The sequence below is a fragment of the Nilaparvata lugens genome, chromosome 6, assembly GCF_014356525.2.
Source record: "Nilaparvata lugens isolate BPH chromosome 6, ASM1435652v1, whole genome shotgun sequence".
Lineage (NCBI taxonomy): Eukaryota > Metazoa > Arthropoda > Insecta > Hemiptera > Delphacidae > Nilaparvata > Nilaparvata lugens.
Window position 1 is genome coordinate 36,660,708 of NC_052509.1, and position 17,585 is coordinate 36,678,292.

At 35.3% G+C, this 17,585-nt stretch overlaps 1 protein-coding gene across 7 annotated transcripts in view; it reads left to right on the top strand.

Annotated features, from left to right (window-relative positions):
• Nucleotides 1-17,585, top strand: part of LOC111048106 (BTB/POZ domain-containing protein KCTD1) — a 298,361-nt gene that overhangs the window by 212,695 nt on the left and 68,081 nt on the right. The window contains exon 1 of one of the 7 annotated variants that reach the window (XM_022333958.2): nt 3,205-3,395. The exons of the other annotated variants lie outside the window; for them this stretch is intronic. Within the exon in view, the coding sequence (XP_022189650.1) occupies nt 3,382-3,395 (14 nt within the window). The 5' untranslated portion in view covers nt 3,205-3,381. Of the gene's footprint in view, nt 1-3,204; nt 3,396-17,585 lie in introns of those variants that run through there. 7 annotated transcript variants of the gene reach the window in all.

Here is a 17,585-nt window from a genome sequence, read left to right on the forward strand (position 1 = left end):
ACGGTATCTATAGACGACAAAATTTCCAGCTGTTTTTCCAAGGACGTATTAATCCTTTTAGTGTCCTTCAGTGAGTAATCCAAGGGTTGATACCTAGAGCAATCGAATCTTCATATCATAATCCTAATTTGTTCCAAATTTAAGTGAAAATCGTTAGAGCCGTTTTCGTGATCCGTTTTTATTTTCAATTTTTTTTCAATATTTTAACATAAATATATACCCATACAACCATATGATCACATAACCAGATAGCCAGGTAACCAGATAACCACATAACTATATAAATATATCTATACAGAAATTGCTGAATCAATATAATAGGATATCGAGGACCGAGCTTCGCTCTAGAGTACAAAAGCATAAACAATTTATCACGAAAGAAGAAATTATAATAGTATATATAGTTAATATAGAAATGTTTATGAGATTAATTTCCAGAGGAAAATTTCCCTCACAAAGGCCCGGTTGCACAAAAGCCGGTTGAATTTTAATCCTGATTAATTTCACGTGAACCAAATCGGAGAAGACCATTTCAAAAATATGATTCTACTGGAATTAATCAGTATTAAGAATAACCCGGTTTTACTGCAACCGGCACTAAGTATAAACAATTTACAAATTATTCGCAATAAATTTTAATTTTCAATAAATAACTCTTCCAAAATATGCCGTATAGAACGGTACTCTTATCTCAGTCACAGCTGTTGATAAGTGTAATCTTCATTGCTATCAGGTAACAGTACATTTGATACTCTTCCTAGCCTCTGACAATAATAATATCTTCTATTACTTGGATTTATTTTATTTTATGGTCTTAATAATTTTAAGATGTCACAAAACATATAAACAGAAATTATTGCTCGTTTAATAGTATAGGATAATCCGACTTTAGGACTCTTCCCTACGGTCATTCAAAGTTTACATGTAATCCTTATGGGAGAAGAATCGTGAGCTGGCCACACACAGAAATAAAAATCAGCTGTTATAATCATTGCGTCATACAGCAGCCGTCGGTAGATAGTAGACAAAAGTGTGTGCTGCTCCATAAAAGGCCTCCGCCCATGTATTTTATTCTAAACGACCAGACTAAAAAGAAAATGACTATTCTGTGTGCAACCATCCATCATTGCGGCCTCAGGTTAAAGACTTACATGCTCCAAAGACATTGCTTTGTTTCGAATAATTTCGAATAATAACAGCCTTCTTCTGTGTTCAGAATTAATTGATTTTTAGTAAATTATCTATTTTGCAGTTGGAAAATTATCTATATAAATAAAATGCTGCATCGCATATTTCCTGGACTATCTATTCACAATAAACAACTATGAAAACATTAAATTCATCTTTGAAACACTGATTCAACCTATCTATTTTTTTTCTAATTCAACACTTTACTGATAGATATTACTACCAATTGATTGAGAAGAATATGTTTCCGGGATGCATGACTAAGCACATACGAAGTCCGTATTGAGATGTAAATGAAAATATTGATTGTCAGATAAATTTCATGATTCACCAAATAAAGTCAAGTGTTACATGAGATACATTGACATTTTGGCGGTACGAAGTTCGCCGGGTAAGCTAGTTCATCATAAATGTTGTTGGAAGGTTAGAATAGGTTAATATATCTCACCCCATCCATGAATAATATTCTTCATATTCTTTATAATATAGAGAATAGTAGTATACTTTTCTCTATGCTATAGGACAGCCAGTATATTGCTTCGTGATTTATTGTGAATTATGGTCCCTAGACTTTGATCCTCTGTCTACAATAATCATTGTTTTATATTTTGAACACTTAAAAACACCCCACGCTATCTCTACTGTCAAATACAATCGGTTCATACATCATCCACATCTCAATTCTGGCATCCATAATCTCTGTGTGTATTGCCAAAGAAACGCCATAATTCTCAAGCGTCCAGCCAGCACATCAAGTCAGCGCACATACATTGAAAGCGATTGTCAAGTATATATCACACAGAGTGACCAGAAGCCCCAACCCTAGCATTTATTGTCTCCTTATCTCCGTATCGCTATTGTTGTGACAAGCTCAGGATTTATGTGCGGACATCTTGCCTCAGCGACAACTCTCCTACAAAGGTCTAACACAGAGAGATAATAAGAGAGAGAGAGAGAGAGAGAGAGAGAGAGAGAGAGAGAGTGAATGAGTTGGATTTAGAGAGAAACGTATTGACGCAGTTGTCATTAATAATTCAAGTAGAATGATGTCATTCGATTACAGTTTCTTGGTTATAGCTTGAGTTGGCGTAAGTACTGTTCACAACTTACAGCTATTGGCCTACCAATACGTCTAGGAAATATCTGTTCAAAGGTGTCAAAGCTACTGCATAATCTCTCTCTATCTCTTCCTTGCACTGCGTACTTTATCCGCTTGTTGCAATTGCATCCATTGTACAGCGATAGCTGACAAAGATAATGTTGGAGTACCTTTGTAAGTAGCCGATCTACCACTGGTTGCCCGGCTTTGGGCAAACTGCGCTTGAAGTTTGTGGCACAATTCAGTCGTTGTGTTGAGAAACAGGAGAGTTTATAAGTTAAGAGTACAAGATACTTGTATGTTTTTCTACAAGAAACGATTCCATATCGGTAATAGATATCATCACTTTCATTTTTTTTATTGGAGAATCGTCATTTTCTGTTAGGGCAGCTCTCGCCTATTTCAGTTTTTTAATGGACCGGTACTACCAGGTACTGAACATTTCTATATAGAAATTAATCGTTTTAAATCACCAGAACAGGATAGAGAGGCAGTGAGAGATTGAAAGATATAGGAAGAGAGAGAGAGCGAGCGTTGTCATCAGCTACAATCATAAACTAGGCAAATATCTGTCTACTCTTCTCACTATTGCTGCTATCGAGTATAACAGTAGCACCCTTTGGTGACGATTGGCAGGGTGGGCAGAAAGATCATGTGCATGTTGAAATGTAAATAAAGAGGCCGCTGGATCGTTTTGTTTGAGAGCTTCCTGCTCGTCTTTGGCGGGAGAGGTGCAGGTCTTCAATAACGAGCGAGCAAGCGGACGGTCGCCCGCGGCCAAATCGACGGATTGGACTCTCGACGCGACCGACGTATCGTCCGTCGAAAGTGGCTGCTGGCGTATTTTGTGCCTGCGCGTGTGTGCATGTGCAGCTCTCTCATTATAAAGCAACAACGCTCCTGTTCGATGCCATCACACAACTGCAAGGCTCAGTTGCTCCGGAGGCATTGTGCGTTAACAGACAGCAGCCTCCAATAAAGGGTTTTGAGTTGACACATTATTGGTGCGGAGCCTGCATGATGAAGACAAGTACAGACAGTGTCATACGACAGTTGTGGTCATCGGATTGTGGGGCCAACTGGGCCGCGGGCTGATGGATGCTTCAAGGTAGGAACTGATGGTTCTTAAGGGTAGTCGGTAGATAGTTGATCGTTGTTTAGAGAAAGTCACTGATGATGCTTAAAGATAGTGGATGATTGTTGTCTGTTGATGCGCTGATGGTTGCTTAAAGGTAGTTGATTATTGTCAAATTGAAGAGAGTGGGCTTCTTTATTGTACTGAGCCGTCTATCAAGTATTGAAGCAAAGTATTGTCATGTTTCCTTGTCGTAGGAGGCTTTCAGAATTGGGAAGTGCTGAGCCGTCTATCAAGTATTGTCTCGTCAGTCATGTTTTATTGTCGTAAGAAGGCTTTGAAATTTTGAAAAAAAAAGTTAATGAAGATCAGTTTGCGAAATCAGTGAACAAATAGTTATCAGTTTGAAAGGAATGATATTTTTCTAGAACTTTTGGCTGGAGCTCTCATGGTTCCCTGCCGCTCCATTTACTTGAAAATCTCTCTCTTTCAAAATCGATTTACTTTCTTAATTTAATAAATCAAATCGATTAATTGAATAAATTATTTTTGATAAAATTATTGATTAAATCGATTTACTTATTTATTAAATTAATTGATTTATTGATTTATTTTTACTCTGTACTACATATGACAATTTATTGTTAGAATGAGTTGAACATCCATTCTTATCGGAATTGATTCAGTGCACCAAAATTTAGGTTTGTATACCAAAATCAATATAGACGCAAATTTCAGTATAGGCCTACGTTCCAGATCAGGAATGCATTGGCCTCATATTTACTGTGAAAGTAGGCCTATCCAGCAGTCAGTTCCCTAGTTATTATTTGAGGATCCCTAATTCCTTTTTCAAACCAATTCTTTAATCTCAAAACACGATAAAAAAGTAATTAAATGAGTAAAAATCGTTCAAATTTATCTAAGAATAGAAGTTACAGAGTGAATCAAATTGAGGATAAAAGCTATTTGTAGCTACTCAGAAGTCAAATTGAATACAAGTAGTTTCTGTATGAAGGAGCGAATACGTTATCGTTCTATAACCTGCTGCTGTACTATGATCAGAAATTACATTATAAATTATACAGTCATCTTCAAACAAGGTTAAACTACGTTGAATCGATGTGCAACAAATAATATGGCTGGGTTTTATTACTTATTCTATTTTTCACCTCCAACTACAACTGAGAATATGCAACTTGTTTTCTCCTCTCTAGGAGATTATTCATCTTCATGAATAACAATTGGCTAGACTACGTTTATTTTTCTGTCTCATTGATGGTTAGCTGGAACGTAAGCGGCCCTCTCCTACACTTGACCCTGATTAATAAATTAGTTTGCTCAAGAGAAAGCAAGGAGAGAAATAATAATCTAATGGACATTCAAATGAAGTAGTCTCAAAGAAAGGCACATTATAAAACTGAGAGTGTTTTAGATATAGGGAACGTCTGCAAATAGCGCACCAACTCTGAGAGAGTAGAATAATGTGAAAATAAGGGGGAGGGTGACTACCAATAAACATTACTATTCAATGTACAAGACATTATCTTCTAGAATAAGCTGTACTTGTATACATACAAAACATTAAATCTCTTCATGATCATGATCTTTACATGGATAAACAGAGCAAGGAAAATAGAGAGATTTATTAATTAATTGAACGTGCCGCGCTCCTAGCGATCTAATATCTAGAACAGCAGCTACGTAGCTATAATAGTTGTGGCTACATATCTAGTGGCTGATATGCGACTACTGAACTAACACTGCTCATTCGCTAGCTACACACACTAGCCAACACTTAGGGCTGGTTTCCGAGCTCGGGATTCAGCTAAGTTCTAGACTGGCTTCAAACTCCGTACTCAGAAAATTGGCTTACCAAGTCAGAGCGTTAACGTAGTCGAGGACTCAAATAGACCCTGGAGTTTAGAGATCATGTTAGACCCTGGAGTTTATAATTTAGCTTTCTGAGTGAAGGGCTTATAAGTCCAGGACTTGAATTAGATTCTCGCCTCTTCCCGAGTCAATAATTTATCAAATATCGTTAAGTCCAGACCTTAAAACAGCGTGATTTTAAACTCTCGTCTGAGGTATGTTTTAAAATTAAGTTCTGGACTTAAATTGAGCAAACACATTTGGAGTAAATTAATAGCCAAATGAATGTCTTGGAATACGTAAATTATTTGGATTAGTACATCTAAATTTATAATTTATAATTAGCAAGTCTATTTTTAAAAAAAGTTCCATCAGAATTATGCGTAAAAACCTTATTTCCCGACTGTGACATAACCTAAAAATTTTCAAGAAAAATAATACAAGGATTGCCTTAGAATTTCATCTTTCATTGTGAATGTTATCAATCAATGTCATACTCAACAGATTAATAATAATAAATTATTATCATTCCAGTTTTTTTCAAAGCAAATACGTTTTCCAACTCAATAGCCTACTAAAATTTTTATTCCAAAATCACTGGCAAGGATCAATGATCAATAATAGCATAACATGAAATTAATAATCAAATGTTTATTCATCCATGTTTCAAAAGGTTAGGTTTTGCTTTATAGGCCTTCAAATAAATCGAGACGTGTTTTCACAAAATAATTGATACAAAATTAATATAGTTTGGAGATCATGCTCGTTTGAATAAGCCCTCTTCTATCAGCTGTCTTCCATTGCCAAAATAACAAAAATATAATATTGTGAATTTTCCTCAAGTTTACTGCGTTGAAGTCCTGGACTCAAATAAGTCGAGAACTTTATAGACCCCGGAGTTTAGAAGATAAACCCGTGACTCAGAAAGTCGATTTAGACCCGAGTGCTTATTTCAGTCGTGGACTCTGTAAGTCCAGAACTTAGGGCAGGCTTCCGAGCTCGGCATCTATAAGACTGATCACATACTACTGAATCTGTTCTCTCTCACAGTATACCCATATATTGTTTATATCGACGATTCCTAATGGTCTAGTAGCGATATCCGAATAAATCTCCAATGGAATTTAATTCAAGATAAGGTTGAATGTAAGGTAGATCTGTGGGTTGTTGTCCATTAAGTTCAATCGAAATTTTCCAAAGCAAAATATTAAAATTGAATCATATAGAAACAAGAAACCAATAATATATATGTCATTCATTTGAAAATAGAAATAATTGTTGGAAATAGATAGATTAATAGATAATAGATAGAAACAATTTCCACCCAATGTCATCGTTTTTTTTTTAATTAAAAACTAGTTTACTTAAAACCAAGCATAATTTTCAGACATTTAGGACTTATCGATCTATCAGGGAATTAACGCAACACTTGTTCCACTGGCGATAATGCCAAAAACACTGCGACTTTAAGCGTTATGCGGATGAATCTATTTTAGTATGTCAGTGAAAAATTCAATTAAGTACGTACGGTATTAAGTATTTAGGATGTTGAAATTAGATGGTTCAATATCAATTGAATGTGCTTCAACATGTTTATAGTGAAATATAAATTAGTGAATATATTAGAGAATATTAGTGAATATGTATTAGTGAATATAGTGAATGAATTGAATATAATTCTATATTAATGAAGACTTGTAGTTTTACTATAAAGTATCTGTAGTATACCAGAAACCAGATGTTATGCAAAACAGATGACATAAATCAGTTATAATATTTAATAGTTTGTTGATTGGAATTCACTCTATCCTACATGTTTTAATAGAGATTACACACGTTGAGTATTAATCTTTGAGACTTATTTATTTCTAATATTCTACATGGCGCAGTCGGTAAATAAAAATCACAGCAAATGTCAACCATTCGACGGAACAACCGAAGATTCGATATATTGGCACGAAAGGTTCAAGATTTTCCTACGAAATGGAAACATCAAAAACGAAGAAAAAAAACGAGACTTACTACTTGAGAATCTGGGACCGCAACCATTCAAGATAGTTTTCGATTCTATGCATCCGACCCCCATAAACAACATTGGATTTAATGATGCAATAGAAGTCTTAAACAAATACTACACGAAACCACAAGCACCTCTATCCCAGAGAGTTTGTTTTTCTCGACGATTCCGGAATGAAGGTGAGACCATAACTCAATTTGAACTAGATTTAAGGTTTCTCGCAGGAAATTGTAATTTTGGTGATAACCTGGATGAACGTTTAAGAGATCAGTTCATATTAGGCATCAACAACGATAGTTGGCAACTTGAGTTATTGAGAATGCATGCATCAACACAAACAACTTTTACAAAAATAGTAGAATCAGCAAAATTGCTAGAAACCGTTAACCTTCAACAGCAAGAAATTAAAAACAGTTCTACAAATTTGAATAGAGTAAAAATTTCTGATAAACATCAGGCAATGGAATCTAACCCTCAAAAGTACAACGAAAAATATGAAAAGAAATCGACTCTAAAATTGAACAAAAATACACATTGTCTCCGTTGTGGAAACCGGCGACATTCTGATGGTGTCATGTGCACTGCAAATAACAAATTTTGTAAAGCTTGCGGAGGTAAGAACCATTTTGCTAGAGCATGTCTAAAAGTAGGGGAAGGCTACAATTGTAAAAGACACAGATAAATCAGGTCCGCGAAAATTTATCAATAGAAGATGACAACCTGTCACTTTCCGATATTGAACATATAAGAACTCTGGAAAAAGGCTGTAAAGTAATGGTGAACGTTAAACTCAACAACAACACAGTGAAAATGCTGTATGATCCAGGTGCCGCTTACAGCGTTATTAACGAGAAATTATGAAAAAAAATTGGAAGTCCCATTTTAAAACCAACAAGAAACCTCACGGCATACACAGGGATTGACATTGAAACACTTGTCAATGCTTTTGGTGACTCCAGGAAATTACCAGTAATTGTTATAAAGAAAGATGACATACCTTTGTTTGGACTTAATTGGTTCCTCAAATTCAATCTACCCTTACCTCTACGGTAATAAAAATGTAAATGGTTTGAGGAATCAGTAAACTATTTGGGACACAGAATAGATCAAACAGGTATACACCCCACAACTGAACACATCAAAGCCGTAGAAGATATGCCATCACCGAAAAATGTCAAAGAACTAAGATCCTTCTTGGGATCAATCAACTACTACAGTAAATTTGTTCCACATTTACAATCACTGTGCGTTCCGTTACACAAATTACTTCAAAAAGGAGCAAATTGGCACTGGGATAAAAAACATGAACAAATCGCTACAAAATTGAGACATTTATTAACAACATCAGATACTTTAGCTCATTATGATGAATCACTTCCTCTAATTCTTGCCACAGACGCAAGTGAAGTCGGATTAGGTGCAGCTCTTTTTCACATATATACTGATGGTACTGAAAGGCCAATTTTGTTCGCATCAAGACGACTTGACAAAGCTAAAAAACGGTACAGTGTGATTGAAAAAGAAGCATTAGGTTGAATTTTCGGAGTAACACGTTTTGAACAGTTCCTCTATGGCAGACACTTTGAGATTCGTACTGATCATAAAGCTTTAGTGAAAGTTTTCGGTGAAAATGACTCTATTCCAAAAGTTGTTTCCAACCGTATTGCTAGATGGGCTTTAATTTTGAGCTCATACGACTACTCAATAAATTATCACAGAGGTGCAGATAATGCAACGGCGGATATGCTATCAAGGTTTCCTTTGGAAAATGTATTGAAGTCAAAAAACGAAAAGTTAGGGGAAAACAATAGAGCACATCTTTTCCACATTCGATTTCAAGATATACCATTATCAACAAAGAGCTTACAAGAAACAACAAAACATGACACAACACTTGCAAAAGTTACAAACTATCTCCGGAGTGGTTGGACAACATATACAAATGTAAACAAAGAACTACTACCATATTACAATAAGCGAGAAGAACTATCATTTGAAAATGGCATACTCCTCTGGTCGGGTCGTTTAGTCATACCCACAAGATAAAGAACAAAAGTACTACAAATTCTTCATGAAGGTCATCCAGGAATTGTAGCAATGAAAGGAAAAACACGATTCCAAGTATGGTGGCCTGGACTGGACAAAGATTTAGAGGAACATGTAAAACACTGCACCGCATGTCAAGAAAACAGAAACAGAGATGTTGAGATGCCACTTTTCTCCAACAGAAGTGTGGTCTAGAATCCACATAGATTTCGCAGGACCATTTTTAGGGAAAATGTGGTTAGTCATTGTAGATGCTAGATCGAAATGGCTCGAAGTAATACCCATGTCAACAACCACAACAAAATCCACGATCAATATATTACAAGATCTATTTTCTAAATTTGGCTACCCAAGAATAATTGAAAGTGACAACGGTCCTCAACTGACTTCGTATGAATTCCAAAATTTCTGCAAAGAACTGAACATAAAACATGCACGTATCACCCCATATCACCCAAAAAGCAATGGATTGGCGGAGCGTTGTGTACGAACGTTCAAAGAACGTATGGGAATTTCAAAAGGAAGTACTGGCACCTTACAAGAAAAACTAAATAAATTTTTATTCGCTCATAGAACATCCCCAAAGAGAGCAACGGGAAAAACACCTCCTTTTATGATGTTCGGTCGCGAGTTACGCTGCAAAATAGATCTATTACTACCAGATGTCAACGACAGAGTAGACGAAGAGTTAGTTAGACAAGGGAACAGCAAGCCGAGAGTCAACGCAAAGGTGTTCGGAGAGGGCGATGGCGTATGGGTACTAGACAGATCAGGCAAAGGCTACAAAAAAGGAAAAATCGTTAAAGTAAATGGACCATACTCATACCTAGTGAATGTTGAGGAAACGATGAGAAGATGCCACGCAGATCAACTGCGATATGCAGATTGAACTTAAGAAGAAAGGGGGAAGATGTAGTATACCAGAAACCAGATGTTATGCAAAACAGATGACATAAATCAGTTATAATATTTAATAGTTTGTTGATTGGAATTCACTCTATCCTACATGTTTTAATAGAGATTACACACGTTGAGTATTAATCTTTGAGACTTATTTATTTCTAATATTCTACAGTATCATTTTTCAAATACTAGGAGGGCTCTAAATTCTTTCAATAAGCATTTTGATTACGTAGTTTACAGTAATCTATAAGTTATGAATGGCAAAAAATTGGTCTGTACTGGGAATTATCCAGAAAGCAGGATAAACAGGACAAGCGACCCACTTTCATTCAGTTTGGAGAGCAGTACTCTGAAGCTTCAACATGCTCCATTGAAATTTCGGCTCTTGTAAAGTTGAAACAATTGAGAATAGCATATAAGTTTCTATGAAACACGCCTTTGTTTTGAGTTGAGGAAACAAAGAAAAACGCTCTAGAAGTGTAGACTACAATGACGCAATAAGGCGCGATTCAATCTGACATCAACAATCTACTATCATTCTGACGTCAAAGAAATGATAGAAGATACTATAAACATTTGCATTCCGGAACTGACGTCGTATCAATTCTTCTGATAAGACGATCGCAGCAAGCTAATAATTCTTTTCACAGCAGAGACAACCGCTTTTAATAACTGTTTAGTCTCTTCTCTATGCCAACCTAATCTAAAAAAACGTTCATTTATCTCGCATTACTCTTAGAAAATATGATATGTAAACTTGATTAACGTCAGAATGTATGACAGTTTTCATAGCACGTCGTCTAACAAACAGCTTCATTACTTCCACGTACAAGGATGACTGCGAGAGATCTTGTTGGGGAGATTTGCTACAGTATATTTTATTTCAAATACGTGTTTTATCCTTGTCCCTCCCAATTGCTCTTTCTCTCACTTGGAACATGGCAAGTCGAGATGGTCCTAGATAAAAATGATACTGGTGCACTGACAGACGACACCATTAACCCTCAATTCTTTTATAAGATTTAATTTTTGCACTAACAAGACACCTGTTATGTTGGAAACCAGTCTCTTTCAGCAAATGAATAATGGATCCATGAATGAAAGTAATAAGATCTCGCGCTTGATCTCGCTTGGTTTCTTAGCAACGAATGTACATTCTCTGCTACTTTCAAAGTCATTTGGATCTAGATCATCCAGCCGACCAAATATCGGCGTTGCCACATTGAAAGTAATAAGATCAAGCGCGACCTTTCATGTCAACCAGCTGAAGAGCTGTGAAGGTTTGTTGTCAACGCATCTATAACAAGCATTACGATTGCAGTGCATTCATCCATCTAAAACATTTGTCTGGTTTTAATATCACCAGTAATTCAATGCTGAAGTCGACAAGCTGTTATTGTTGCTCTATCAAGATAAGTTATTGCTGTTATCAAGATATTTTATGGAGTGGGGCATCTTCAAGAAAGATCCTCCAGTAGGAGCTGAGGATGAATTTTCTGCCAAGAAACCAAGCTCTAGAACCGTCCTGATTGGCTTCTTGGCGACGAATGTACATTCTCTGCTACTTTCAAAGTAATTGAGAACTAGAACCTTCAGCCGACCAAGTATCGGCGTTGCCACATTGTGAGAGATTGCGACCCTCAAATTTCCAATTTAAGTATACATCTAGTAAGTGAAATTTTCTCCCCGAAATACTACTATTGCTAAAAATACTCCAGGGTTGAAGAGTTGAGCTCATTGCTCAACATATTTCATTCTGCCTATTAATTAGTTTTTTAGTACATCTTAAGTATCTAAAACCTCAATGACCAACATCTGAAAACACGCCCCTAAAAATCGGGGGAACCGCTTGAGAAACTGAAGTTTTCATTCCCATTATATTTCGTTAAACTCAGAAAGTTTTAGTACATCATTTTTTTATTGTACAATACTATAGCTATCTAGTCTGGAGACTAATGAGCTAATTTTTTCTACTCTTAGTACATCATGACCTCAGCTAACGTGATGAAGTGGTCTGGAATTTTAACTTCAACCTTTATTAACTTCAAGTTGTACTGTTGTAGCTATACTCCAGTCACTTCATGTCAATGTTTAGAGATTACATAAAGCTATTCAAACTAGGGTACGCGCCACCTTAGTCCTCCGACACACCCAGAACCTGACAGGAGTGGACAGCGACTATCTCATCCATCGACACCGTACGCCAGCGACAGGGAATGACTGTTTTGAAAGAGTCTCGAATTGGCGTGTGCGTTAGGCGCCAAAACCGGACACTTTTACATCCGTACAGAAATGACAAAGTCAGACACATCGAATCTCAGACACTTCAAAAACAAGACGGTCAGGTTATACTTCTTGGACGGACTGTACTACGCAGAGCTGTCTGGTTTTCAAACAATGGTATTGTTCTGATGAATCCCCACATGTAGGCTATTCTTAACAAGACCATTGACAATTTATTTCTGAAACCTATCACTCTTTTCTATCCCTTTACGTAGTAATATCAGACGATGACTTATCTTGTAACTGTATAATTCCTATTTATCAGTCCTATATATCTATTTATAAGTCCTATATATCATTCCTATTTTGTGCAGTTGTCTCTCTTTTCTGCAGTTATTTGGAGCTTAAATAATAGAACTATTAGTAAATTTCTTGACTCAAAACGAAAATAACTTCACTTGATAGGTCAATTGTCAAGATTAGTGAGTACACTGAAACTTCTCTATAATTCGTAGTTTTGTCATCAAAACACTGTAATTGGTATTCCCATAAAGATAAATACACTAATATGCAATAGTAACTGATAACTCCAGTAATGAGTTCATCGAAAATTATGCTACAGTTACTAATAACTCCAGTGATGAGGAGACCAAAAATCACATCAACTGATGAAGTGAATTGGAAAAAGGGTGTTGTGATTTATCATTAGTAAGCTGGAATATTAATTGCATGCAATTACCACAATTTACCCATTTATTCATAAGAGCTAATGCTATTTAAGAATAATCACATATACTGTCCTTAATGCCCCGAATTCAGCTGATTAATATACAAATTTTACATCAACTCGCTTTCGTTAATGTCTGTCTGCCTGTCTAGGTATTGTTTGTTTCCAACATAGCCTATATGTATTAGATAATACAACTTGTGATAGCAATACCTTTAACGTTATAGTAATTGGTATTATTAGTTTAGGGATTTTGAATTCTGATTGTGAATTATTTACCCATACGGAGTGAACTTTAAAGTTCTATGGATTCACATAATATAATAATATAACTAGAGACAGCCTTGGTTGAAGAACTCGCTCATGAACAGTTGTATTGATCTCTGAAATCTTTTACAAGTATGTCAAATTAATATTTAACAATATTTTCTAATATTCATTCATAGAGGCTATATTATGAATTATTTATGGGCAATGATGGGATCAGTATCAATGATATAATTTTCTCGTATTTTGTTTAATCAGCCTCGATATTGCAGAGCTTGATATATAATTCGTCACCCTCCAAAATTCGTATTAAATACTTGGTCCCGTAAGCTACAAATTATATAGGTTCTACTGTGTTGAATGTAGTCTAGGCCTACTGGAGGGTTAATTACTCGAACATTGAGAATTTTCAATATAATAAAATTATTCAGTATTGTTTTTCATTTTGAATGTCATTTTCAATACTGGAAGATATACAGTTATCATTTCCCAAAATAGCGGGAAAATGTTATTTTTTCATGATTTGATGATTCACATATTTTCATGATTGATTTTTCTACGTTTCAACGACGGGATTTGCTTTTGTCTGTATATGTATGTTGGCATGTTTGTAAATTAGCTTTTGATGATTACAGCTTGGCAATGCTCTCGGTTTTATTTATAACAGGTAATATTGTCATCGTCAATAAACGCCAATCAGTCATTGGCCGTTTCAACACTTACGATCTCTCGTCACGGTACCGGTTTCTTTTTTCCGATGTCCGAAGGGCTAATTGGGGTGACATATTGACAATGAGATCTGTTTATAAATGCTGTACGAGGTCTACTGTTCACAGAACTACTAGCTACAAGTATTCAACTGCAGAAGTCGGAAATAGACATTTCATTTTACTCATGGAAGACACCCACCCTTATCTATCTACTTCACGTCTATGAAGATAACAATATCAAAGAAACAGAGTTGAAAGTACAAAGACATAGAGATGGAAATTTAGAAGTGAATGAATTGTTATAATTCAATTACTCAGGTATATTAAAACTGACTACTTCAGTATTTACCTTATTAATATTACCGCAATCATTATGTTTCAAATTCAAATTTGCGTTGCGTTGCTGTCACTCGGCTGCTCTCTGCACCTATTTTCTCGAATCATGCAATAACTTCAAAAAAATGACGTCAACAAAGTTGGTGACTCAACACATCTGTCTCGTTTTCAACTGACAATGGCAAACTCTCTCGATCAGCTGTTTTCAACTGACGATGAAAAACTCTCTTGATCAACTGTTTTCAACTGACGACGGAAAACTCTCTCAGTCAGCTGCTACTCGGTTGATGAATATATTACCGTACCTAATCATTTTTAAGTTCCCTCATTGAGTTATCCTAAACATGAGTCCTAATCCAAATGATGATTTTCGTATCACAAACTCTATATTTCAAACTATATACTATATTTCAAACTTAATCAAAATCGTTAGAGCCGTTTTCGATTTCCATCAGACATACAAACAAACTAACAAACAGAAATTGAATACAATGATAAATACGTCTATAGTAACATCCATATGGGAACATCTGTTATAGTAGACTGCACAAAACTAATCCGATGTTAGTTGGAAGAGCTGAGTACCTCCTCACCCCTTACCATAAACTTTGCCAATTCTTCAGGTGTACTGTACTGTATTATAAAAATAGCAATATTAATTCTTACTTATAATCAGCTGCCTAGGGGGCCTAGGCCCCCCTCAAGGATCAGATAAATAATGAAAATGCGGGTCTATCTACACGAATCCTTAGAGTCTCATAATGATTTAATACTTTTCTTTATCAGCAGTAGTATAATTCCTTCTACAGTATCAACAATGTAGCAAAATTGCCTTGAAAGTATGGATACGGGTACAGAGTAATAAATAATATATTTTTCTCTGTGGTATAGTTTGAATACAGAATGGGTACACTTATTGAATAAATTTCAATGTGAGAATTTACAAGTTGCAAGATGTCACAGTGAAAGCAAAAGAAAGGGCACAATCAGACAATCAAAAATGTATGTAAAGGGTTGTTGAGAATTATGGGAACAGCTTGATGTATCTTTAGCTTTCTAACTGAAAGTTATTTTCCAATTAGAATATGATCCCCAATGAAATTGTCATTGTAAAAGAAAAATTTATCTTTTTCCATGATTTTTAAGAAATCTGTTTCAGTGTATTCCTACTCTAGGGCCTCTCTGTAGACCCATATTTCTAATAAATATTCCATGATTGAATTTGATAACTAATAATGTATATGTTTGTATTGATACTTCAACCACATTTGTATAAAATTGGAAAAAATGAAGCATATAATAACATCTTCTAATGTAACATTTATGGGGAAAAACCCAGGTCCCTCTATCCTTTGGGGGTATTCCTCCCCCCCCCCAATACCTCTTGGTTTTTGCCCACCCTTTAGCAGTTTGGTGAAATGGCACCACTGAAGTTGAATGAAATCAACTTCAATTATTGTATGGTAATTGTATGGCAAGATTACGATACTTATGAGCTCTACTTAGAAATGGATTGTGAAACACGATAATTGTACTGGAATGTAATAAACTGTGATATTTTCATTATTATATAAAAGCAATTAAGCCATTCATTTGAATCATTGAGAGAAAAACCAATAAGATGCTCATATTATCTTCTCAAATCCTAATACATTAACAATACACTACCGGTAATTCACGTGTAAATAATACTGATGTGGTCGATTTCAATGAACATTAAATGAAATGTTTGTATTCTTCTAAATGTCTATACTTGAGCATTCTGTTAATTTCGAACAGAGATCACTTTTACGGAGTTTTCTCAGATGATGCAGCAATCACTGAGGAATATCCAACACATAACTCAATAATCCAGGAGAGAGTCATCTAAAATTAAAACTATTAGTGCAATATTGCTAAATTATTAGTGTTTTTCAATAAATTATTAATTCCATACATGTCTCTTAATTAAATGATAAGTTATGGAGTTCCAAATATTATAATATTTTTCGCATTCCCATTTTTCTTTTTTTTATATTTGAATCGCTTCATTTGGGTCACTCGTTGTTTAGTCGAATATAGTATTTAATAGTATTATTCAGGTATATCTATCACATAAATCTCTCTCAGCAGCTACTATATAAACGCTTAAAATAGGTTGCTAGGGAACGATAATGATAAGAATATGTGATGAATAATCTATCCTGTTCTAGGCGAGCAATATTTCTGTATCACAGATATACGAAAACTTCAACACTAAAATGTGAATATCTTTGAAACGGTTTGATATATTTATGAGCGATTTCCACCATTCATTGTCTCTTGAAATTCTTTATTATTTGAATCTTGTATTAAAACCTTCCCATAGAAAATTTTTGATTCAATGTGGCGGAACGAAGATCGCAGACAAAAATTATTTTGAAGAATTTTTTTTCTTCTAAAAAATTATTTTACAGAATTTTTTTTCAATTTGAATAAGAATCCCAGTGGAGCCCACTGTTATATTATCTTTGGAAAAGGAACATTAAGCTGTTTCCCTATTAATATTACGCTGTAGGCCTACGTGAATCCATAGGACCTCATAGGTTTCTCCGTATGGGTAAATGATTCAGAATCAGAATTCAAATTTTGTTAAATCAATAATACCAACGACATAGCAACTGCCATCACAATTTGTATCATTAATATTACGCGTATGCTACTGAAGGATAATAGTCAGGCAGACACACAGGAGCAAGTTATTTTGTCTCATGCAGTACTTTCAATGTTACTTTTATATCCTAAAAAAGGATGAAGAAGTGAGTAAAATATTTTGTTGTTCAACGAACTTGACCTGTAAAAAGGTTCGAAGAGTGCGTGTTCAAAATTTGAAGCTGATCGATCAACTCTTTCTAAAGTTATTGTAGTGCATTCAAACAAACAAGCAAACCCACAAACTGGCAACAACTTTGAACTTGAGTGAAAAGTAAGAACTTGCTAACGCTCGTTCAACAAATATTATTGAGAGAACAACGGGCGGTATTATCAAGTTGGGAGCACATAACTTGAAGGAGTCAAATTATTTCAGTGTAGGGGATTGTGTATTTCACAAGAGAGTGTGGTTCTGAGGGATATAGGCCTATAGTGAGAAAGTGAAGAAGTGAGGA